The sequence below is a fragment of the Clupea harengus genome, chromosome 7 (genome assembly GCF_900700415.2).
Source record: "Clupea harengus chromosome 7, Ch_v2.0.2, whole genome shotgun sequence".
Classification (NCBI taxonomy): domain Eukaryota; kingdom Metazoa; phylum Chordata; class Actinopteri; order Clupeiformes; family Clupeidae; genus Clupea; species Clupea harengus.
This window is the reverse complement of record NC_045158.1, coordinates 13,038,437-13,065,532: the sequence shown is the minus strand read 5'-3', so window position 1 is coordinate 13,065,532 and position 27,096 is coordinate 13,038,437. Positions and strand designations below refer to the sequence as shown.

The following is a 27,096-nucleotide window of genomic DNA, read 5'->3' as shown; positions in this document are numbered from 1 at the left end:
TCTCTCTCTCTCTCACTCTCACTCTCTTTCTCTCTCTCTCCCTCACTCTGTCCTAAACATACAAAAGATGTATCTGGCCCAAGGTAGATCTTTTAAATCATATCTGACTCACACACACAATCAAGGTAATGTACAATAACAACAACAAGTCAAAACGTCACTTGTCATAAGGTGAACAATCAGTACCATGTAATGTTACAATTAACTGAAATATTAATATTAAGAATTTACAAATCAGTTGCACCTGACAGATTATCACCATAAACACAGAATGTATGTAAGTAAATTATAACTTCTCAAGACACAGTGCTACCAAGAAGCAGCCATGGTTACTGGGGTCTGTGTGATATTTAAGGATATGGCTACATTACAGACGTTGGCCCCTAAGTAACTCTGTAAAGCCATAAAACAGGTCCCGTCTAAAATATATACATAAAAGTTAGCATTTATCTCACTTATCTCCCTTGATATGTGAAATATTTCACAGGTAAAATAATACTCATTGTAACAACAATTATGACTAATTTAAAGATTTGTCACAATGTACTATACAATGTAATCACTTAGTACCACAAAAAATGCAGTTGAGTAATCTTGACAGGTGTGTGAAATGTAGGGATAAGCGTGAGGTCACCTATTGAGGACAGAGTTCAGCCATTAAGACAGCTGGCTCTGTGCCACTTCGGCGACTGTGGACGCAATGCTCAAACTGATTTTTTTCTTAACAGTTCTACACAAAGTCAAGAACGCCCTCTGCTGGCGGATATATTTTAAGGCCTAAAAGCAATGTGAGGGAAACGAGGACAAGGAACACATGCTGCACGTTTATTTATACATTCACACCCGTGCTATCCATCAGAGACGGATGGTAACTGCTGTATTTGTATAATTGTACAGAAACTCATAATTTTGTGAAGAGGCTGTGCTGGGAGCATGAACAGATCATATAGGACTGAATATTCTGTTCCTGACACAGAATATTAATAGACTGATCTGATTTAACACTTTGTTTGTTCCACTTGAAAAATATTTAATGTTCCTTTCCAGACCATCAAATTCTATTACACTTCTACACCACAGTGTTGAGGAGACACCTGAATAAACGGCCGGTTTCCATTGTCAGTATATAAGTAAATAGCTAACTAGAAACTTGTTAATCTCAGAACACTCAGCAATTTCAGTCCCAAATGGAAATATCAACATAAACAAGCAGCATTGCCTTTTGCTCAGACAGCTTGGTGTGTTTATCTTGCTCTGTTTACACTGACCATTGCCATCGAAGTGTGCTTCAGCCTCATAAATCTCAGACTCTGATACTTCGAGTGTGCTTGGAAGAGCCTCACTTTCCGCACAATTAGAGGCGACATGTAAGCGTTTATGGAAAAGCACACTCCCACTCGTTTAATTGAATAAACATGTCTGAATTCACTTGAGATTAATTTGTCTTAAGAGGTCCAAATGGAAAGTAGGTTGCCATCAGTGTAGAGGAAGATGAATAGGATGGCCAATAAGTGACCTTGTCCTTTTCAACCGAGGAATTATCAGATCGTACTTCAAGGTGTAGACAGGAGTTTCTGTTGTGATCCAAATAACATTTCTAGACCTACAATGGTATCATATCTGAAGGATAAGAGTTGACTATTGTTCAGGCACCTTCTGTGCACGCTAATACTTTGTTTGTGGTGTTTTGTATGCATATGTTGATGATTTAGAATAACATTATCAGTATAAGTCAAGAAGCACAAAATGACTTACTGTACCTTTAATACAGTCTGGTACCACATGTGCACCTAAATTCTTAATATCATGTTTTTGAAAAATAGATAATACATTTTTCTTTTTAACTTATTTCCACAAGCATCCAACAGGACAAGTTTTAAGTATCACATTAACATCTACTACTACCACATCATATCATGAGCTATTTTTCTAAGTAAGATCAAACTGAATAGACCACAAAGGTAGGTTAGTTTTCCACTTGAGGGTGAACACATTAGACCACTAAGCATCTAAAGTGCATTAACTCAGTGTATTTTAGCTGTGGTTGATTATACCTATCCTGCCTGTAAGTAAACTGTTAGGGAATGTCTCATTCTGTTATTGGGACTTTTATATTTCAAACATGCGGCTCCATTTTAAAGTTTTCAACCGGTTTTCTGGATTATGTCATATAAAGGTTCTGTTTCTGACACACTGAATACATTCTCAAATAATTGCATGCTGAAAGCCACTGAAAAACAAACACGGGACACATCAATTTAAATGACATTTAGACATGTGTGATTTTTTATTTTCTGATGCATATTAAAAGGGGATATTTAAAGTCCTCGTCATCCATCAAAACATTTCTCATAATTCATTTTAAAGAGCAGAAATCTTCGACTGTGTTCTGTTTGACTTTAAGTAACTCATTGTGCTCCAGGAGCCTGTAGTGAAAAGACACACTGTTGATGTATTTCCCACTAGCAACCATTCGCACTGCAGTATTGTCACATCCAATCTTCATTTGAGCTGCAGGGAAAGGAATGTAGATGGACAAAACTCAGTGACCCATGACAGAGGAAGACCAAGCCACTGCCAAGGGATTTCACACTGACAAAGGGTTTGCAATTTTTTTTTTCTGAAATAGGAATCTTACTCCATTAACTCCACTTGTTTTGTAATCCACTGTACAAACATTTAGCTTACTTCTTGCTTAACACACTTAAATAGTTTTGCCTGGAAATATATGACTATAATTTATTATATTTTCTATGAAACAGCTAAACATTCAGTGATGATATTCTCTCAAATTAATTTGTGATAATTTGAAACCTTGTAGCAGCCTAGTCACACACAGTAGAAAGCCCAGTTTCAACACTGCATGTTATTAGCCCTACAAGGATAGCTACCGTATGATATCATACTCACTTTGGCTGTCCGGGAAAAAACACAGGTCAGTCACAGGGAGCATCTTTGATGTGTCAATCACATTGCCTCCCAGAATGACGACAAAGTCGTCTGAATCAGCACAGTCAGACCCAGGCTTCTAGAGAAGGTCATTATAGGTGAGTCATTACTTGTGATATCATACAAGGCAAGCCTTGTTAATATGATACTTCATCACTAAAGTACACTCACTGGTGTCTCATCCTCTACTTACCTCAAGGGCAACATCATTTGACTGTGACTGGTCCAGGCTGAGTTTGGTAATCTGAATCTCGACGGGATAGATGATGGAAAAGCTGCAGTTTCTTCGCTGGTGAGGGATTACCATGGTAAAACTGCCCACTGGAGTTTGAGAAATTATGTTGCAAGCTGCAGAGAACACCACACATACATACAAAAACAAGAATGAAGCCGCACGACCTAAACGAACGCTCATAAAAAGGATTTGAGATTTCTAGGCACTCTCCCCGTCTCCCTGTGTCAAAGTGTCACCTGCTGTGAGGGAGCTAACATATGCTCACTCACGGAACGGGTTGATGTGTTTTTTCAGTGTCACGCTGAAGCCCTTCCTTGCCGTGTGGACTCGGAAAAGCATCATGGCCACGTTTTGCGAGGACTGGAACAATCCTTTGGCCATGCCTGACGTGCAGTAGTCTGCGTAGCGCTCACTCAGGGGGAGGGAATGGTCAAGTGAGTTTGGGAACATGTTTCCGTTTAGGATCCAGCCGTCAAACATCTGCGTAGAGTTAGTGGTTTGACAACATGAAAATCTAGAGCTATTTTTCTGCTACAAACTGCACCTCAACTAATGCCTACACAAACATTTGAATCCTTAAAATGGCAGCTTGATCAATGTGCTATGAAGTGTGTGTGGTAAAGCAAGGACTTTCTCTAACCACACAGCATAATTTGTCTGAATCTTCACATGGCTTGTCAAAAGCCCCAATAAAAACAGCAACTCATGATCCCAATTGAACTATCGGCATGAACTGGTAAACTGAGACCATGGAACTTCTACTTTAGATTCTCTTTACAACTACTTAAATGTAAACAAAACAATACAATTGGAGGACATGTTAAATAGGACACTATCATCATACCTTTATGATGTCTCCATGACTGCAGTCGATATCCACCATGCTGAGTTCAATGCTGATCACCTCATTGGGCTCACCGATGAAGAACACTCCACAATTAAGCTGAGCATGGTCACTGGTGAATGTGAACTGGCCCTCAGTCGCCACCATGTCAAAACACCCTGTACAGATAGCGGGGGGGATCAACCACAGTATCTAATGGATACCACTTACATAAAGTGATCATGACCCCCCCCCCCCCCCCCCCCCCCCCCCCCCCCCATAAGGTCCCAAAGGGCTTGCCATTTTTTTTATAAAAAGGTAATTGCCATTGTGAACTGGCAGAACGTCCTATACATCTTTGTAAAGGTCGAAGGAGTTGAGATGGTATGAAGAGATGAAAGAATGTATAGTTTTCTGGTATCATATTACATTGTTTCCATCAGACTGAAACACCTTTAAATCGTATGGTACTTATATGACAGTGTGCTCGCACTATCAATTTCGATGTACAGTATCGTCAGACCACACTAATAGGGTCAAGATGAAACTACCTCTAAATTATCTAAGTTTACGCCTGCTTTTAACCTAACGGTTGTTAGGCGGACTGCAGTCACCTACACTGAATGCGCGTAATTTATTCTTCAATTACCAAGTTCATCCGGTTCCCAGAGGCACATGCATATATGTATTTGTAGTAGGATACTTACGCAAGGATCTGCCGTAAACAAAATCCCACGGTTCTCTCTTATTCACCAGTGTTCGAGAAAGCAGTTGGTCAAAGGTTACTTCATTCTGCTGGCGTAAAATAAGCGTTGAACATCTGAAAACATTGATGCGTTATATCGATTTACTTTACAAATGTAATCATCCTATATAAAAATTTACCTGCATGTGAGTGTCCAGCCCATTGAACACTGCATAGAAAAGCAGAAGAACTATAAACATTTTCGCTGCCATGATCCCTCCTTTGATCCAAGCTCCGTCACACTGGAGATGCTTGAACGCCCTTTATATAGACTAGCTTGTTGACAATGTACTGAAACCACTCAGCTCTGCACAGCCACTGTTAAGTGTCACAGAAGTTTGTATGCGTTCCTTGCCACGACAGAAGTCCATGTATAAACGGCAATGTTCGGCTGGAGCCACTACGACACGCTTTTGAACCCTAGAGACTTTTCTTCAATAAACTTCTTTGTTGCTTCTAAAGTAAGCTAAGACCAACTAACGGACAGAACCGAACCTTAGAAAAAAATTGTTAAACAATGTGGAAATTAAGCTTCAAATAAAAGATGGGAAAAGGGAAAGGTGCTGTGAATGCATATCAGTTCTAGATTCAAGTTCAAAAGTTTCAACCGGACATCAATAAGATGGAATATACTGTCTGGCAGCCCTGGCTAGATTCCATTTGCAAGGTGCTATATATTCACAATATCTGTCAAATATTTGACTGCCCCTAGCGGGGAGACTCCTATTCCTGTGATTTCAAATCAGTTCAAGGAAGCACCAAATACAATCCAGTGATAAGAATAGACTCCATAAATATAGCTTAGTATCTTTGAAAAAAGCATGGTGACAGAAAACCGAGAGTTTAAGTCATATTACAGAGCTCATGGATTGAATTTTTGTTCAGTTAAAGTACTCACATAGAACCAACTGTTGTAGCACATAATACAGGAATAAAGCCTCTTGTTGAACATTGTTAACAGACATTGTAATCATTTGAACAACATAAGATGTATAGTATTATTTACATGATATTTTGGCCAGTTCATAGAATAGTGGTGAAATACATGGTAACATGTATGGGAATACAGTAAATGCCCACAGAAAATATCTATATAGACCTATATACAGCTTCTCCTTGAAACCATTTACATTTCTTAACACAGCAATACAGCTTTAAACATCTTAGTATAATCATATTAAAATATTATGTGACATGCTTTAGGCTACCAGATGCTGCCCAAACCTATTGATAACATTTGAAGACTCCTGCTAATCTCTTGCTAACACATGGCCATTAGGAAGATCAGTGTTGTGGAAGTAGGCCTTGTGGAGGGCTGCTACAGTTCACAATAAGCCTTAAGCTAATTTGTGCCTCTGCCATCAAGCCTGTTTTTTTCCACATTTTGTCGTTTCCACAGCAGAGCAAACAGTGGCTCAGTGCTAATGCAGACCGCGCATTACTCATGGCCCTCCGAGGCATGGAGCCAGAGTTGCAGTTACATAAGGGATTAAGCTCAGTCCCACGCTGTAGGCACCAAATGATCACATTTCCAATGGCATTTGGTCTGATTGAATTCTCCCCAAGTGAAGACTGTGGCAGCTTCTCTGCCTCCACTTGCCAAGGCCACTGCAGAGACGCAGGATCATAAACACATTCACAAAATTCTGTGTTTGAAGCAACATTTGAAACCTCAAAGATGTGTTTGGAAACAGCCACCCTGAGTTTCCATGTTATTACTGATTCTGTGACTGGGCAATGTTGAGATAAAGTATCAAACATTTGTGGGGTCCTAACCTTTGAGTGGATCTTAATTTGTCACAAAGCTACAACTAAATTATCCAGGACTCAGTGTCTGTATTCTGTAGGCTGTTATGAGAACTTCAAAAGCTTATGAAAAAACCAACGAACTTCACCACAAAGTCTAAACTACTAAAACAAAAAGCACAAAGTGAAAAGCAAAAAATACAGAAATGACAAAACATCAGTGTATTGTGGTTGCATTACAATGGCTCCACTAGATGTTAGTGTAAGTTTCTGAGTTTTTTGGGAACAAATATTTTACAAATGCAGTGTAAAAACATTATAAATTCAGTGAAATCTGGCACATCTGCACTATATCATGCTTAAATATACAATTTAGAAGCACTAACAAACCGTTATGAGCCAAGTCCTTCTGTTTTGTTTAATCATTTTGTCTGTCTTCATCTATAATGCATTTCGTTTGCACAGAATAACGCTTTCCATTCATTTGGGGCCACTACCACAATTGTTGAATCATCTGTGCGTTTATGCTTCATTTTGACCAGCAGGTGGCAGTGCCTACAAACATAACAAATATTCAATCACACTCCCTTTCTCAGATAGATTTTTAAAAAGTAACATCGAGGAAGAATGAAACAGGGCACGTTTTTATAATGAAACAAATAACCACATTTCATACAGCACAATCATATGTTGTTGCGTGTGCGTCTGTAGTTATAAAGAGGCTGAACATTTTTGTTGAACATTGTGTGTCTGCGTTTGTATGTTTGAGAGAGAAACAAAAATAGAGATGGTGACACTTTCAGCATTTCCATGTATTTTTTATCTCTCAAAAAACGGTGGTCAGACATTTTCACATATCGCTCTAACGACCTATCACTCAGGCGCGAGACAGGTAGCCCGCTCCCGGAGAGAGAAGATCCCCTGTTCGTCACGGGTGTCTCCTCTCTCCTCGGATTGAGACGGCATGCGCCTGATGGCTGTGACCTTCATGGTGGCTTACATGCCTGCCTGGCACTGAGTTTTGATTTAGTGTGGATCTGCTGCACTTGTCAGGGGCTGGAAGGTGCTTTCCATGCACTAATAGAATAGCTCAAGGGCAGCAGACAGGTTGGCAGGTGAAGTCTGACAGTGTGCAGTGTGCTGTTGGGGATAACGCAAAAAGCATAAAAACCGCCTAACATTGGAGAGGTGATACATATGTGGTTAACGTACACACAAGCGGGAGGGCGTCGTCATGGCTCCTCTGAAAAGGAGGGTGTTGGATATCATTGGGAGATTTTGATGCACTCTGATTGAATGGTCATGCTTAACTGTAATCTTTTTTTTTCTATATGGATGTTAAGGTTCCAGTGGTTAAATAATCAGATTTAACAGTGTCATGGTGTCAAACAAAGACTGTGTGGACATTTTCCTTTCATCAATACACTTTAATCTATTTCACCGATTTTATTTTAATCAATCCCCAATGCATGTAATTGTTTTGTTTCCTAAGGTTAAAAGAAGAAAAGAAGTTTGTCCCCCTTTAACCTACCTCAGTACAGGGAGGCTCAGATACACCAAACTACAGTATGAACTGATGACATGATAGCTTTGGATAGCTTTGTCTGCAAATAAACATATCATTAAAGCTAGTTACATGTACACAGAATAGTGTAAGAAAGTACTTTTTTGTTGCATCAATTTATAGATGGGAGTGTGTGTGTGTGTGTGTGTGTGTGTGTGTGTGTGTGTGTGTGTGTGTGTGTGTGCGAGCGTGTGATTGTGTGTGTGTTTGTGTTTCACTTGTCAATCAAGTCATTTAGCTCCAAAATTGTATTGATTGCATTCCAGTGCTGTTGTCATGTGTGCACCGAACGTGAATTGTGCGTTTTTTTATGAGTCGGCAGTTCCCTTACAGACGCCTAATGACCTAAATTACACCCATTAGCAGGACCCTCGACAGAAATAAGCAACTTTTCTGTCTGTATGCTATTGTCAGCACCTGCCGATCCACACAACAGTGTATATGTGCATTCGATATTCTGCTGTTATTTCTTTCCCTTGACTTCAACCGAAGAATAGTGAGCAGTTTACATCAACAAACACATAAAAACCTGTGATCAACTTGATTTACGTCCGCATCAACACAATTTATCACATAACTAAGGTCTTAATCACTTCGTATCCATCATCATTGTTTAATTATTATATATCTGAAGACATAAAGAAAATCACATGATGAAGATGGTGACATATGGTTAAGAATGCATAGATAATGCTCCTTTGTGTATATTTTCTGTGTGGACTGAGCCTTGCCAGGTGAATTACCTTATATATTTAACCAAAGCCATTCAATACCTGACATGGTCTTCACAAATTCCTATATTAATTTCACTCTGAGATTGTCATTAAAAAATCAAATTGGAATCGGCTGCAGCACGTCTTCACAGGGGCCTGCTACGCACACACACACATGCACACACACACACACCGCATGTCAAATATATATACACACATACACACGCACACACTCATGGGAGAGGGAGAGGGCGAGAATGAGAGAGGCAGGAGCTCAGAGCAGATGGTGGTTGATGAAGATGGATGCCTTTGAGGCCGGCGAGTGATCCAGGGAGACACTCTGAGCCTGTGTATTTCCCTTTGTTTCAAGAAATATTTGATAGCACCTTCACTGCTGTCTGTTACAGCAATACGCTCACACGTGCGAGTCTTGCATCCCCCAACCTATGTGTAGGTAGGTTTGGTCTGTTTTTCTGTTGTTTTTTAACAGAGACTAAGGCCAGGTGAGAAAAATCTCTTCAGTTAGGTATTGGGATATTTTCCCAGGTATCATACTTAACTGAATTGTGCAGGGTTTTTCATGTTAGTTGTTAATATGTTCATCCATATTGAACCTACTTATAGACTACTATAGTTTAAAAATACTTTTACTTCCTATTCTCTGATATCTGGGTTTCTCAGATACTTTCTTTTTTCATAATCATTATTACTGCTTAGTGTTTTGACAGCTCCTGCCTATTCAAAGCCACTAGACGAATCAATACAAACCCAAATATATTGCCAAACCGCAATATATCAAAGTATCATTATGGAATTGTGACCCAAGAATCATCATTGCACTGAATCATGAGGTCTCCAGGGAGTCCCACCACAAACAGAGACTGTGGAAGTTTGTCACACGTTTCCCTCTCTTGTTGTAAATCACAAATTCTGTGAAGAGATAATAGTCGCCCTTCCGAGATTAGCAGCCTCATCCTACAACAGATGTGCTGCCGCTCACTCTGAGGTTTGCTTGCTGGTGAAACCATAGCTGTAACATGGTCTGGCTCTGTATGTTAGAAATACACTATGATTAGTGTGCTGTGCTTAGTTCAAAGGTTTTATTGGCTATTAACCTTAAAAATACATCATTTAGGGTATGATTCAACCTCAAAACATGGCTCATAAATTATTTTAATTAGATTGATTCATAAACAGCAACAAATGTAATAGAGTTGACCCAACTGATCTTATCTATCAGTTAACAGGACAGTATTTTTTTCCGTTCTGATGAAATGAGGGAAGTGGGAAAGATGGGCAATAATGATGCCAAAAATTACGGGGAATGTATTAACCTAGTCTTGGAGAAGAGCGAGAAACGTCCTCCGCTAGCAGGTGTATTGTTATTCCCACAGGTCAAAATATATACATTTTCAAAAGTGGCTATATATATTTTTCTTACATATAGTACCACTATGCATCTCGACTTCATTCACTGTTCTTACAGTATGCGTGCATATAAACAGGGAAGGTTTATCTCTCTGCCGGTTTATCTCTCTGCCGGGGCTGTGCTGCAGTGAAACCTGGCCTCATATAGCAAGCCCTCTGGCACGAACATAGCACACGGAGACACAAAGAATGGAGAAGGGGCTCTCTCCAGTAGCAACCGTTTGAAATAGACAAAAGGTGCAGGTGGGAAACATGTCACCAATTAATGGCTAATTGATTCCATCCCCGACTGACAAAGAAAGGAATGGTCTTGGCCTGTCAGTAAAATTCTGCACTCAGCGTTATGCCTTGGTGCTCAAAAAAAGGCAATCCTCTAAGCTTGTTCCTTCCCCACTCGTCCCCTCCAGAACCACTAGAATGTGACACTGTACTAGTCTACTGAAAAGCAAGTAACGGTGCAGAGAGAGCAACATGTAAGCGCAGAACAATGTAGCTATTGTGGCATAAACTAAATGTATACCCATCTAAAATTACAATATCTGTATGTCGGTAATGTATTCTAATATTAAACATGTTGCATTCCTGTCTTTGTCTGACTCTTTGTTAGACTCTTTCTCTGTTTAGTATCTTCACACAGAGGCTGTAGAAAATACAAATGGTCATCAGTTGTTCATGAATTCTCTCATCAGTGTGTGAAAAATTGTTTAATGAACAACGGGTTACACATCCACAAACTCATTAACCCCAGAGAGAGTGAAACTAATTGTTATATTTGAATAATATAATTTAACATCTGTTGGGAGTGTCAGGAACAGGCACCATTGTAATAGCAGTGGATGAGATCTGCTTTGTTGAAGCTGGAGTTGAAGAATTAGTACACCTGGGTTTCTTTTGTCATCTGAAGGCGTGTGCGTTTTTGAATAAGGTGGGAAGAATTAAATTTTTTCAGCTCATTTGTTGATACTCTAACAAGCGCTGTTTATCATTTGTTTATTTAGGTAGGCTGCAAGGAATCATTTGGTGTCATGGATTACTAACAGGTGAAAAATAGCACCGATGGATTTGGGAAATGTATGTGGTAGAACTCAATGCCTTAAAATGTTAATTGATTTCATATGAACAGTTATAAAGTGGAAAAACGGCTTGATTGAATGATTTCCCATAACGGCAACCTGGATATTCTGCAGTCACAGAGGTTGTTGTCCAGGTGAAGGGCATCTGAAATCAAGGCCTGGCCCAATGGGACCTAGCACTTTAATCGGATGCTGTTCCTCCCCAACCACACCATGATATATCTCATTTCAACTCCACAGCACTGCTGGAGAATGTTATGTTTTGGTATTGTGGTTGTTTAGCGATGGATAGGAGCGTAGAAATAAATATTGTCGCTGTATATTCTACCTTTGTTTATTCTACCAGAAATCATACACTAATATGAGATTTTAACACATTTTGATTTCATTCACCAACCATCATTCTTACCAAATAATATGTAATTAGAGGATTATAGTAAGTGTTTCTAAATCATGTCTCATATTAATCATTATCAAATGAACATAATGCTGCATTGACTGAAAATTTCAATTCATTAGCCCGACATAGAGCAAGGCATGATCTGGGTTTGAAATGCTTTCTCACACAGAATACTTAATAATACTGAGTTCGTTATTCATGAACACAAGCCAATTTTGATTGTCACCCTAGTATTTTAGACTTGATAAGCTGAAGAAATATGTCTTGTCTTCATTTATACAGTGTATATTGGTGTTGACTACGCTTTCAAATCAAATGAGTGAATCATATGTAGGTGTGTAGTATATTAGTAAATCCCTGTAAGTAGCCGGTCAGATTGTCCCAGTTTCATTCTCTTCAAGTTATATGACTTGCCTCAAAGAGAATATGAGCCAAAGTGAAAGGGGGAGGGAAAGAAATCCATTCGCGAGGAGGATTTTTAGCAGCTCTACCCTTTAAGTGTGGTGATTTGGCAGCTAATGATCTGCAGTTCATTCAGTTAGGCTCGATTGTTGACACAATCAAACAAGGCTTTTACCTGCTATCTCAGGGAATTGTGTGTGGATCTTGAACGGGAGTCTCGTTAGAGTTCACCTTGTGTCTCTTGATGTCATATATGTAATACGGCTGCACCATATGAATGACACCAGCTGAGGTCTGCACGTGAGATGGCTATGGAACCGAGGGTGGCTGTACGGCTACTGTTTAGTTTTACATTGGACTCAGAGAACAGAGCTTTGTCAACTCTGACCAGGTCCCTGTTGTGAGTGACAAATATAGACAGAATGAAATTGGAGGAATAAAATGTGTGACAGTGTACCTTCAGAGCACACCAACACTGTTAAACGCCGCCTATTTTTGTCTACCACATGCAGAGAGGAGAAAATGCTAAATGAAACAAATTATTTGAAAAACATGATTTACCTACACCCCCCAGTATGCACAGTATCATCACTGGCTTCAATCAAAAGTGCCGGAAAAAAAACTTCATTATTGTTGCCTGGCAGACTTGGCACTGATACCACCAACTACTGATGTGGTATATGAGTGCGATAATGAGCATTGAGGGTTTAGGGAAAATGACCTCCAGATCACTCCAGAGTGTTTGTCTCAAACACTAATGCCAATGTCATATTGATGAGCTGGAGTTTTTGTTTTTTTAAATAAACAACACGCCATTATATGGCTCGGAACAGTTGCCAGAACATTTGACACACCACAAGGTCAGTGGGGGGTGTTGGTATCCAACGGCATAGGCAACTGCCTAGGGAGTCAGTACTTAAGGGGATGTACCAATATACACGGAAGACGTATCCCCTGTTCCCCCTCTCCACTGTCCAATTGTTGAATGCCATTGTAATAAAGGGTGTCCAGAAGTGTGTCTAACTAGGTGAGCCAGCAATGCCCCATCACAAAGACACCTGTATGTAGCTCTTTGTTGGATTTGTAGTAAGCACTGTGTAGGGCATGGGTGAAGAATTACTTTCCACTGTGTGCCTAAGTCTGAGGCTAATCAAGAAACAAATACGTACGATATGAACTAAATACACACAAATTTAAGGTATTATCTGAGCTCCAAAGTCTAGAGTTGTGTATTTGTTTACATGCAACCACCTAAGCATCAAATAAACCTTTGGTTGTACTCTAAGAGTATAAAAAAGAGATGGTCTTAAATAAATATAATTATAAAGGGATATAGATCTATAGATTTCTGAAGACTTTGTTATGAATGGTGCCTGGTGCTCCTGTCTGGAAGACATATCCTTAATGGATATTAGTGTGCTGAATATATCCTCCCACAGATGTGCCCTTTACTCCAATGCTAGCCATGCTACTGAAAGACTGTCTCATAAGGGACTTCTGTCAAAGCATTTAGCAGCCAATTAACAACCTTAATGGCATTCCACCAACAGTTTAAACTGCATCCTCCCACAGACAGCAAGGCCTACATGACAGATTTTAAATAATTGGTCATACTCCAAAATACCTGGAGCACAAAGTATCTAATATGGGATAAGTATATAGCACTAAATGTGATGGGATGGCAAATAGTGAGCTGTTTCTCCAGGATTGCATGTTTGGGATAATCCTTATAACTTGTTTTTGGTAAGCCTATTGCAAAAATGACCTCTAGAACCAGAGGCCTCTAGCCCGCTAAATACCATGGCGACGAAAATGAAAGCAGAACCAATAGCGGAACTAATGCAGCGTTAGCTAAATTTAATACAGGCTGGACGCAGATAGGCAAAGTCTGGTTTGTGAAATTTGTGGCAGCCTTACGCATCAAATACGTAAAAATTAGCGTTTTTGTTTAAAATATATGAACAACAGGTCTAGAGAAATTTCCTCTTGGTATGTTTCATCTTGCAATCATGTAGGCTATAATGTGATTTAACCTATCCTTATTGTTTCAAATGGTTGGCCAGCTAACCAAGTGTCTGACCTTGACTCTCCATCTCCATGCCAACTCTCAGTGTTAAGACAACATTCCGTAGTCTATAGTGCTCGTTCTTGGGTGCATTCATCATCCTAATTAGATGAAAAATAACCAAATATAAACACATCGTTTTGTTAACCTACCGTCGTCCCTCCACAGCTTCCTTATGCTATGGCTATCCACGTTTAACGAAATATGCTGGACTTGCAAAGACACTGAACGTCCTACTACAATAACGTGAAGCTAGGATGTAAACAAACACAAATTACTGTTTTAAAAAATCCGGGTTCATTATTAGGAGCCAATGTCAAAACAATGCTTCATCAATGGGTCCGTCGACAGACAAGAGGACATGCTAGGTGAGGTTTACAGGTACTGCACTTAACTGATCATTTCACCTAAACCATGGCATGTCAGTGGATACAACGCCACAGTCTGGAAGCCACAATAGTGAAAAATATCACATTTGTTTTAATATTTAGTTGAGTTATTGCGTGACAGACGAAACCGAGACCAGCCTCTTTTATAGGTAGATTAATTATTCGTTCTACTCCGTAAATTACTAATCTGTCACCTTTAGGTGATGAGTTGCGCATTCAGTTTGTGTTTATTTGGGTTTCTCTTTTCTAACCACCTCCAACACAGTGGGTTATAATGTATACCAAGGCTTGTTACTGATCTGAGATCTTAGTTGTAGGTCTATCAAATTGCTACTGATATTGATAGCCTACTGCTGCCAGCAATAATATTAACAATAATAATAATACGTTTTGCTATTCATACTAAAGACGAATGACAACATGTAGACCTAAAAAACAATAGTTTTTGTGGTGATTCTGTATCATGGTAGTGCATTTTTATATCAGTGTAAATTTTTGAAACAATGCGACAAACAGCATGCCATGAAAATAAGCTTCAGAATCACACAAAAAATGGCTTTACTCATTCAATCGTTAAATGTCACCTGGGCTGTTTGATACAGGTTAAATAAGTTCTTCTGCCGCGGAGAATTCTTGTAATCACAAAAAAAAACATTTTAGTCACCCAGTGATTCACTTTCAAAGACAGAGACGTTGTTAATTTGACGTACTGAAAATGATATTTATTTTATCCATTTACAATAATTTCATATAAACCTGTTAAAGGAACAGTGAGATGCTTTTGGTGTAAGTCAAACAGTTAAGAACCCTATTTCAGTAATAAGCACAGACAATAAACATACCACAAATAAATGAATAGATCAATTAACAAGAATGCTTATACAAACATCTCATCTTTAACATAACTTTTGTCTTGTCATTTCGCCTTGTTTTTTTATTCGGCCAACACATGCAGCCGAAGTTTTAAAATGGTCATTTTTTATTCGTTCCCTTTTTTGCGGTGAGCCGTGTTTCTTTCAGCCTACAAAAATGAAGTTCGCAAAGTCCTTTTTCGGCCTACACTGTCTAACCTTTAACCAAGTCTCGCATGCTGTGCATGTGGAACTGGAAACGTTGTCCCAGTTTTGTTAAATAATTTGAAAATAATTTAAGTTTAGTCAAACCAAACGAAACAGAACCAAACCGATATGATACTTCTTAAAAGACTCTTAAAAACCTACAACCACAAATAACGCGACCCCTACATATGACGACTGCCTGTCTATAAATACTGTACAAAAATAAGTTAAATACATCAAATAAATAGCCCAAATAGACGAAAGTTTAGGTACAGAGGGTTTTTTAGGATCCAATTGATGAGTATAATTTTACTGATAATGTGCAAAATACAATTAAGAGTTGCGAATAAAAAAAAATGTATGAAATGCTATTGGCACGTCGTCAGTTCTCATTGACTATTTCTCGTGACGAATTTCAGAACCTGAGTAATCGTTTCCTCTGTTTAAAATGGCGGGGTTGAAAGAATAAAAAACACACATAGAGCGTTCATCATCATTAGGTGAAACTCATAGAAACCGTGTGCTCCAGTGCTTTGCGGCGCAGAGAAGCGATGCTGCTCCCTCTCCACACATCGCTATCCGGGGAACCGCAGAGCTGGGGAGAGCCGGAGACATTAGGGTTGCCAGAGAGGGACGCCATCCCGGGGAATGTGGGTTGGTACAGGTGGGATTGAAGGCCACCCCCGTTAGATGACAACCCGTTGGCGAGGCTCATCGAATTTGGATGTCCCTGTCCCGCCAGACTGCACTGGGACAGGGACTGGGCCATGGCCTGCTGCCTACCCAGGGTTGGCGGGAGTTGGAGCTGTGAAACCCCGGGCATACCAGCTGCAGCCCAACGGTTGTCATTGGCATGAAAAGAACACAGGCTATCCCCCATTGCCGCTGCAGCCGCTGCCGCTGATGGGAACTGAGACAGGCCGTGCGTGGGCAGCAAGGTACCGGGAGAACGGAAAACGTTGGTGGTCTTCTTGCGTTTCTTCCACTTGGCACGTCGGTTCTGGAACCAGACCTGGAGGAAAAAAAGAAATAATAATTAAACACCAATATTACATATACATTAAATGACACTGAATATACAGTCGTGTTATGCTCAGCGTTGTCAATTAGGCGTCGTTTTGATGTTCAACAGAGGGCAACATTAACATAATCTTTCCCCGAGATATTTTGCACTCCTTAAATGCTACTAACCATAAAACTGGCTGGATAAAATGATTGCAGCGCAAGAAATCGTACTCGGATCTACCGCCGATGAAATAACTATAAAATATTTAGGAAGTCTTTTTATTTTTGTTCCTTGTTCCTATGCTTCAATGCATTTGAATTTAATTCCAATCTACCCATTTCAACCATAACGGTATTTCTCTCTGTGCAAACAGGGCGTGATAATAATGGAAGCCTCCAAGTTATCCAGGGGTTTATTGAGACCTCAGCCCATAGGACTAATGATTAATGGGCGCTAGTAGCCGGAACATCACATTAAAAGTTTTATCTTTTATTCATTTCAAGAAGTCAGCTGTGAAAAACGGGAGAAATAAATCATGTTACACACATAAGAATGCATTAAATAACAAAAAAGCCGTCAACAGTATAGTTTGCCCTTCCTCTTATGAAGATATTATATTTGATGGTCCATTTCTCGGACGGAGAATGCTTAAAGGTTCATCCTACTGCACTAGAATAATAAAATGTCGAATAGCCGTGCACAACTGCACTATCAGACACTTTCCACGGACCAATTATGGCATCCACGTTAGTGCATGGGCTACATGTGAAGGGTAATAGTATTTTTGACTAATGACAGTTTAAATCTTCAATTGCCATTATATAATTTGCATTATTTTCACATTCATGATAATAGCCCGGACTCTGTTATAAATAATACAGGGTTTTGTTGATGATGTTTTGTTTATGTCACGAATATGAAACTATTATTAACATTAATATATACGCCTGTTTATTTCTTGGAGTAATAACATTTTCAAAGACCTCACTGCATGAACCGTAGAGGGTAAACATTGCTTAACAAAGTAAACGCATATATTGTTATTTACATGATCATATTTACAGGCTTAACCTGTGATTCCACCTGAACCTGAAACGAACCGTTAGGAGAAATAACCTATTCAGACCACCCTGTAATTTCATGGGCAGCACGGTTTACATCAGGAAAAGTCTGTGTGCGAGTTATTTTACATGGATAGGTCATTTTAGTATGTCTAGGATAGCTACAGTGTTCAGCTTTATGTTATAGCAAAATTATGGCGTAACTAAGGTTTTGGAGATTTGGAAAGGTTCCTTTGAACCCAGCATAATTTGTCCAACACGCTCCGTCTGGTTTTGAATCTTATTTTACCAAGAGTTTAACCCTTCAGCAATTCACAAACTGTGATCATGCGGTCATATTACTTGAACACGTCAAGCCGGGGAAATGGCTCACCTGCACTCGGGATTCCGTTAAAGCGATTCTAAGTGCGAGCTCCTCTCTCATGAAGATATCAGGGTAATGGGTCTTAGCGAAGCTCCTCTCGAGCTCGTTGAGCTGAGCCGGGGTAAAACGGGTCCGGTGACGTTTCTGTTTCTGTTGCTGAGTCTGTTGCGCGTTCGACTGGTTGGAGATCTGCTGATGGTGTTTCTCTTGATCTTTTGAGTTGACCTGCATACCGGAAGGATTGGATCCAGTACTATTAATATCATCTCCTGGGAGAAGTGTTGCGCCCTCAACACCATCCCCACCCGGTGCCATGTCTCCTGGATGTCCCGTGTCTGATCCTCCAAGTCGACACTTCAAGGCTTCTCTGTGTCCAAGAAGCTCTGATGCATCCTTCATCCCTGGAAATAAATTAGAGTTCGGTTTGTTATAATAGCGTTCTCTACGACATTCCTTATCACTGAGCACTTATAGAAATGAACGATCGTATTCTCTTCATCGCATCAAAATCTTGTTAGTGAAGCATATAGTTATTAATTTAATCTCTGAAATCAAATTAAATTAGTGTGCCACAAAATGTTGAACAAAGTCAGGTAATTACAAGGCAAGTAAGTCTAATTTGAAGACAAAATCTCGCGAGTTATTAAATTGAATTCTCAATTAAACTGTCGAAATCTCATTTCATGTTTAAAAGTCGCCCGGTTGAACACCGGACTTCAGTCATCTCAACTCACCGAGACGTGCATCCAGGAGGTCGGCATGAGATAGCATCCCGAACCGGTCCAGGGTGAAATCCCCCCAAAACAACACTACAGCCTAAAACTAGTTAAAAGCATATATAGCTTAAATGAGAGAAAATTCAACTTGTGTTTAAAAAGGCGGCACCTCGCATTATAATGTTCTTTACTGGAGCAGGGAGGCGCTTAATAGTTGAGTGAACCCATGAGCTTCCTCCAATAAGAACCAATCAGAGACGGAGTCTGGAAATGTCATCCTCAAGAGCCCACACAACCAACCACTAACAACCACAATCCAGACTCATCCACAATAAGTGTCTCATTAGTTTCAAATCTGATATATTGTTGTTTCATACCAAAAGCACACACAGTTTAGGATGACTGGGTCAATCTCTCTGTGGTTTAGAAACAGAAGAAAAACACTTACACACAGAGACCAAATTTTACGTAAAAATTACCTTTTTGTTGTAAATCGGTATTAACGATGATAGTACATATGTTAACCTACATTCTCTCAACGGCCGATAGAGCCAGAGGTTCAAGGAAATAACCATGAATGGAGAGAAACCTTTCATCCTGCCATAGCAGAGACTTCACTGGAATCTATTATTACAGTGATGTAAGATAGGACTTAAGTCTGAACTAAGCGATCCATCTTTTCTCTCTAAGTTTTCCTTTTTTTCCCTCCCCAGCCAACAACATATTTCAGATTGGTAATATATTTCTAACCAGTGCAATTTTCAAGATCATTAGGCATTAAGGTAATTAGTGCCAAATCTATAAGCTTTTATCACGTTTATTAGGAATGAAATCAGCATAAATTTGTACCAATTTAGTGCTGTTTAGACTTCACTGACAAGTTAGGAGGTCGTGTTACAAATTATATCAGGAAATTAAGCGCACAAGTTGAAGCAGATTGGCTGAACAAGGATTGAAGACCCACTATCCTAATACTAAACTAAATGAATTAAAAGACATCTTGGAAAAAACTCATTAGGCGATTTTAAACACGTATGTCTTGCTACTTCATGGCCGATTCGGTTCTAAGAATGTCCGGGTGATCTCGTCATGAACAAAGAGATTACATATTGACCTTGTAATTGCACGTTTGTATCGTTTGTATTTGCAGAAGCTCCTCTTGCATGTGTTATGTACGGCCGTAAATTTAATCTCCTTAGCCGCGCACTCTTTCGCATAGCGCACAAAGGATGCGCTGAAGCGACAACAAGCGCTCTTTCAGGCCTTTTTTGTGCCTTTATCGGTCCAGTCGGTCTAGAGCAGCCTATTCTTTTTTCATGAAGAAAATCTTCCCATACCACTGACACCAGCAGTGGTTACTTCTGAATAGGACGACGAGCCGAAATGCGAACACCGCGTTCACACAAAGAGAGAGAACCACTTCAACTTGACGCTGCGGAATTTCCAGTCTAACGGATACTAGGATGATATGATGCCCAAGTCACACGCAAGATTTGAGGGTCAGTGATGTTTTTCTTCCTTGATTTAAAGGATGAAATAAAATACACCGATCATCACCGCTTTTCTCTACGCAGAGGAAAAGCAAGCAATGTTAGCCTGTTGGAGAGGAAATGTTTACATTACGTTACATTATGTGAATCTAATAAACTGTACCTCCTCGTAATTGTTTAGACATATTTAAACGCCCTGTATATATATAAATGTTTGTTTTTGTAAACGATAGGTTTGAGTTTTATTCTTGTTCAACACTGTACAACCCTTAGCATTGAATATTTGTTGGCTTGTGCTTAACAGCAAATAGCTCAAATAAAATGAAACGTGAATAAATCATATACATATTACATGGCAAAAGGTTATTCATAGAAGGTTCTCATTAGAATTTACCACCCAGATAGGTGAACATCTCCAAGAAATATGGCAGGTAGTGACACCACCTACAACTATTTTTAAATTTGTTTTATTTGTTTTACTTGCTTTGTCGTTATTATTATTGTTATTACTACTACTACTATTGTCATTGTTATTGTTATTATTATTGTTATTATTATTATTATTATTATTACCACCACCACTAGTAGCAATAAATTGCTGTTGTTATGGCCATATTTTAGAGGATGGCTTGTTATACAAGAGCACTGCTGATGACATAAGGGCAATGGCCTTTTAGAAATGCCATTTCATATCTTCTCAATGTTTTGTTGTAATAGGAGATGAACTACCACCTATGGCCTTGGACAGTCTTTGATATTTTCATGATATAAAAACTAAACTAAACACACAAATCATATCAGTCCAAGCGAAATCAATTAAAATATCCAAACACAAGTAAAGTGTATATATTTCATGCAAAATGGATGTGAAAGCTGCTAGCCACGTATACGATATCTAATATTAGAGACACACGCACAGGTAAAAAAAAAAGAAAAGGCCAAAACAAATGAAAACAAATTGATCACTCCCTCTATTTCCCTCTCATTGTTCTGTTTTATCAATCTGCTCTATATACATCAATCCAACCGAAGTTAAACTATGCAAAAAATCTAAATGAAGCAGACGTGATTGTGTTTGTTCTCTGTCCACCAACTCCCGAGTTTTAAATAAATAATATGCTCGAGGAAAAAAAGGGGGCTTCCATTCGCAAACTAAATCTCCAACAGCGTATGCCAGAATCATATTTCGTGCAGAGAAAATTGGTTGGTTTTGGACCTGCACCTGAAAATCATAGCTCTATTTTGCGTTTGCATTCGCTCCTCACGGGGATGACGGGAAGGAAGAGAGACAGAAGGATAGATATTTGCAGAGAAGGTACTCATTCTCCATTCTGCAAAGCAGGTAGCAAGCTCTGCATCTCATTCTTTAATTAAACTTGTGGCCCTCCATGTGGAGACGATTACGACGTGATATATTCGAAAGATGTATAATTAGGGTCCCAAATAAAATAATCAGCATTGAAGAGCGATTTCCTTGATGAGATGGAGCGGTTGGGTGTCACGGAGTAACCGGGTCCTATTAAGGTGATAATGAGACTTTCAGGGGCGAACCCGTTATCAAAATGTATAAGATGGAATGCGCTCACTTTTGGGGGGGTGAGCTGTGTATCCATTTATCAAAACGGTGTTAAATAGTGTCTGCGTTATTGTGATAGGTATATCCACACAATATGAGAGTAAATTAATTGATGCTTTTCACATTTGCGCTATTATAGGCCTAATGGTCACTTAAGCCATCATTAAAACTGATTTTCTTTGCGTTAAGAATGCGATAAGAATCATAGCATCAAAAATAAGAACAACAGCAAGAAAACAAACTATAATACCACCAGAAACAACGGAACAACTAGCAATAGCAAAGTATCTATTATTATTATTATTATTATTATTATTGTTATGAAATACAATTTTAGCTATTGCCATGAAATATTTTAAAGATGAATCCAAGGCGTTAAGCCATGTTGTCCCCTGTGGAAAACTCCATATTCAGTTTTCCTTCATCACTTAGCTACATAACATTAGTTGCGGTCATTTGAGGCACGCTGATTACGCGAGATTGACATTAAAGAGCGACATAAAACCATTTGGTCAAAAACATATTTGACCACTTTACAATGGACTGAAGCACGACTATGTCAGATAAGCTACTCTAGGGTATAGTGTAAGCCGTTTTAAGGAATGAGACAATCTGTTTATTCACATTTTGCTGTAAAAATCCTAAACGTAGCAGTCACTAGGGGCGCTGTTGGTACGATGGCTAAGCTCACAGAAGACTGACCACAGACTGACATTAACATAAAACACAACTGCAGAATAGTCAAAAGCCTCTGTAAAAATCATGCATAAATGATATGGTACTTCAGCGTGCCAAATTAATGATTTATAATACTGAAGGATAGGCTTTAGAAGGCAAACCAGAATCACAATTAATGTTAGGCTAGTCTAAAAGAGATACAAATAAATGGGACAATTGAAGAAAGCTAAGTTTACACATTTATTGCCCTCAATATCCAATATACAAACAGCAATCTGTCATCAGTAGTGTTGCACCAGACAAAGTCATTGGTTATTCTATAATATTTCAGAATAGAACAGAAGTAACGGCAGCTTACTATCAAGACTGTGTACTAATTACACTGTTAACAAACTGCTGATAGGACTGTTGTAAATACACATGACTAAGAAAAATAAAAGCTTTGAAACTTTAGTTTCGTTCTTGTTTGTTTACTGGGCGAGATGTACACATACATAATAGATGTTGAATTTGGTCAACACTATAGACTGATTTGCCAAAAAATGTATATAGGAGGGGTTCTTTGTAAGGGAGTGTGCCTTCCATCAACAAAATGGCTGAAACTCCAGCAGAGAACAGTTTTCACCAGCGTGTGAGTTCCAGCGCTGACCCTTGTGACCCCTGTGAGTCCATTGACTTCTCAATTTCCACTACCAAAGGGGTGGGTGGGGGGATGGATTTTGCACCCACAAACCTTGTTAGGTCCATTCATCCCCACAAAACACTCTGCACTCTGGAGACATTTTGTTCATTTTTAAAGCCAATTTCCAGCAATGTCTAGTGATGTGACCCAAAGGACTGGTCTTCTGTTTAGTGCCTTCAATGTAGTGATAAGCCATCATCAATCCAGTTCTATTACTTAGATTAAAAGCAAACTTTTGCCCCTCTTTGAATGTAATTTTCTCAATCGGACATTCTCTGTGTTTTGATCACACAAGATCAGAAACCAACTTTCCAACTCGTACTAGTGTGGAACAGTTTAATCAACTTACAGGCTTTCCTTTGGCCACATAAGTCATTATATGATAAAGTATTGTTATGCAGTTTACTGTGACACAGGCATCATTTCAAGCTATATGTATGTGTTATTTCACCATTATATCTGTCAGCAAGGTTGGAGTAACTAGTAATGGAGTTACGTAATTAAATTACAAAATCAATGTAATTGTAATCTGTTACAGTTACTGAGAAAAACTATGTAATAAAAATGTTGGTGAATAAAAAGGGGTTACATCCAAATATATTCTTTTCGGTGAAAAGCTTGAAAAATGTTATGTAGAATATAACATTCAATCTGTTGCTTTGCATCTTTTTGCCGTCCAGAAAGGCTCCAATCATTTGACAGAATGTTTCTGATTAGTCCTTTTGTTTGAATTTGCACACTGAAGCCTGATTTGTTCTTGACAGCATCAGCAATCTTTAGAACCCTTATTCACGGGGCAGTTTTTTTCCACCAGTCTTTTTTTTTTATTTCCATCGACCTGTTTTTTTTTACGGTGAAGCAGTGCGAAATGTTTGTAGCTTTCTGAAGACAAAAAGAAAAGAATCTGAGTCACATTTCTTTCCCCTCCTGGGCTGTTCTGCACATTCTGCATTCGGTCTCTGGCATAAGGAACTTGCAAAGATTTGACTTGTGCTGCCCTTATTGATGTCGGGTAAAGAAAAGTATTGATGGTATCACTCGATTTGAGTAGAACCAAGGCCAATTGCAATCTACAGATATTGGGCTCAAAGTGTTGGTCATCCTTGAATACCTACAGTCAATAACCCACTTAATCCAATCTCATATGACTGTGTTGTACAGTGCGCTTGTCTTTTCATCACAGGTCTTTGTGAAAGGCAGAGGGTTAGAAATGTTAGAGAATATTAGTAATGTTAACAATGCTAGAGAGTGTGAATATTGTTTAATCGATGAGCAGGATGTGTGTGTTTAAAAAAAAAAAAGAAGAAAAAAACGACATTGAGAGTCACTTCAGTTGCACCACAGGTTGACTTTGCTAAGACTCTAGTGCTATATAAGAGCAAAATGCAAAACAAATATGTTTAGGTGCCTGCCCTAACGTCCTAATTAAAACTAAATGGTGACGTTTCTTATTCATCTGGTTTCCATTAGAGGTAAAATTCCTAATTATTTTCACAGAAACAATTTCATTTTGTATTAATTTTAATAAAGCTCTTAAATGTCCAATTCATTATAATATATTGCAGTAAATTCAAGTAGTTTATTATAACTATATTTGGTTTAATATTAAATAATTTGCATTTGCATCCCCGTCGTGTGCGTGAACTGCAAGACAATGTAATGCAGCTGTTGTTCTGAATCAACTGCATAACATTTAGTTTCAGTTAATGGGAAGATTTGTGTCAGCATTTTCTATGACTTTAGGTCACAACTGATAAACTTCCCTGTAAATATTATGCATGTTTTATTGAGGTATTCTACAGGAGTTTCTCATTGAAATGCTGCATAAACAAAGGAGAACTGGGGTAAATGGCCTTAGAGGGGTAAGGACTCGGTCCAGTGGTCACTTGAGCTACACAAAATTAGGAACATGTGCTGGCAATTATTAACAAATTCCATCATAATCAGATAATGCAATTAATTGGATCAGCAAATTAAATGGCAGAATAATTCATTTCTGTAACCTTGTATAACATTTCAGCCTGACCTACCAAACCACTAATCTTCTATGAGCAGACAATAATCAATGATGGATGAATATGTAAACTCCTGAGAGAGGCCATAGTGTTGTTCTCGGAAATACTCGAATACTTTCTTACTCCCAAAAACAGAAAACAACAATCTGCTTCTATTGTCATTGCAAAGTTCAGTGATAACTTAAAGAAATGGTGTAAACTTACAGGGTAAACTTAAGGTCAGTACCCACTGGGATCAGGAAGAGTCAGGGAGCCACATGGCATCTGTTCTATGTGACTATGTTCTGGGTGTTATGTTTTTCGAACGCAGTACTTTACTCTTAATTTTGAAAAATAACCACCTGGTCTCAATGTAGAAAACTATTTTCATCTTTAATTTGCTATGGTGCAAAATTATGGGCAACTGTGAAGTAGCAGATTGATCAATTAAAACAGTTCATTAAATCTTTTAAGATTTAGATTTTTGTTGGTGTGTTAGGCATTCTGCTGATCTGTAAACAAGGTTCAAGAAAGACCTCCATGGAAATATGGAGTAGAATTTAAATATTCCAAAATATGGAAAGGATACTGCAGGAAGAAGGCAGTGTACTGTAGAGGCCATGGTAGTTTAATTGTCTTGGTAGGACCCCCATCTTTGAGTACTTTGAAGGGGTAAACATAATTGATGATTAAATTATTAAACATTAAGTGCTATATCATCTTTGAATATTTAATGTATGTTTTCTCTTCTTTTCCTATTCTATTTTGTAAGAATAGGAATTATATTTGTATTCTATTTTGTAGATTGTCCTTAAGTAGCAATTACAGGTGTAAGACATCTTGAATATGTCTGAACGAATATTTGATCAGATTCAAGTCAGGGCTTTGACTGGGCCATTCCAGAACACTTCTTTTGTGTTCTAAGCCATTCCATGGTGGCTTTTGCCAGGTGTTTTGTCACTGTTCTACTAGAACATGAATGTTCACCAGGACTTCTCTGTTTTGGGCTCCATCCATCTTGCCCCTGATGGCAACAAGCTTCCCTGTTCCTCCTCCTGCTGAAAAAACAGCCCTAGGGCACTCCACATCATGCTTGACAGCAGAGCTGGTGTTACCAGGCCTAAGGGCTACATTTGGTTTGGAGCCAAACACAGAGCTTTGCTTTCGATTCAAACAGACCACGATGTCCTTTCTCAAAAGATGCTCACATGCCGTCTGGTGAAAAACAACAAGGGAGACTTGACGTTGGCTTTTTCCACAAGTGGCTTCCTCCTAGCCACTCTTCCAAGGAGGCCAAAGAGGTTGTTGATAACTGGACAGTTTTTGTCCCCCATTTCAGCCAATAAGCTTTCCAGCTCCCTGAGTTGTTGTTGGCCTCTTGGCCACCTCTCTGACAACTGCACTCCTTGTTCGGTTGCTCAGTTCAGTATGACGGCCTGATGCCGGTAGTTGTGTAATTTTTTTCCATTTTGATACAATGAACTGTGCTGTGCTTCTATGATGGCTCAAAGTTTTTATGTCCATCTCTAGTATTTTCCCCTCCAAATAATATTGTGTCAAAGTTCCACAGGAAGTTTTTTGGTCCTCATAACGGATCTGCTGTCAGGTATGAGACTTCACAAAGTCAGTGGGTGTTTACTGGGTGTTCCTACAACTGAATACAGGTGGATTAGGACTTAGTGTGATTACTCAACAAAATTGAATTCCTTTCTCTACATTCAGATGGTTAAAATACAGGGGGTGTAGGTATCAATCATTTTTTTTATTTTAAATATAATTCTGAAGACATCCAATACTTAATTTAACTTTAACATTACGCAAATGTACTTTAATATCAATTTCAATATGTTCATATTCGACTTTGCTCCATAGCAAAGTGAGAAATCATTTATGGGGGCTCTCAATCATTAAAAAGCACTGTAAAATGATAGAAAATGCT

At 38.9% G+C, this 27,096-nt stretch overlaps 2 protein-coding genes across 3 annotated transcripts; both read right to left on the bottom strand.

Annotated features, from left to right (window-relative positions):
- Positions 1–2,257: 2,257 nt before the first annotated feature.
- On the bottom strand, positions 2,258–5,411 carry LOC105901159 (corticotropin releasing hormone binding protein). 2 transcript variants are annotated; one of them, XM_031570564.2, is made up of 7 exons: positions 4,893–5,411; positions 4,715–4,799; positions 4,029–4,186; positions 3,454–3,664; positions 3,143–3,297; positions 2,911–3,028; positions 2,258–2,511 (listed from the first exon to the last, which is right to left on the bottom strand). In XM_031570564.2, the coding sequence occupies exons 1-7, from the start codon at positions 4,962–4,964 to the stop codon at positions 2,357–2,359; spliced, it is 954 nt and encodes a 317-aa protein (XP_031426424.1). In that variant the 5' UTR covers positions 4,965–5,411; the 3' UTR covers positions 2,258–2,356. The 2 variants fall into 2 exon arrangements, with proteins under 2 accessions (XP_031426424.1, XP_012684008.1); XM_012828554.3 differs by having other exon boundaries at positions 4,715–4,802; positions 4,893–5,410.
- A 9,942-nt stretch (positions 5,412–15,353) lies between these two features.
- otpb (orthopedia homeobox b) lies at positions 15,354–18,931 on the bottom strand. Its single transcript, XM_012828578.3, has 3 exons — positions 18,756–18,931; positions 18,031–18,422; positions 15,354–16,602 (listed from the first exon to the last, which is right to left on the bottom strand). The coding sequence occupies exons 1-3, from the start codon at positions 18,790–18,792 to the stop codon at positions 16,087–16,089; spliced, it is 945 nt and encodes a 314-aa protein (XP_012684032.1). The 5' UTR covers positions 18,793–18,931; the 3' UTR covers positions 15,354–16,086.
- Positions 18,932–27,096: the final 8,165 nt, after the last annotated feature.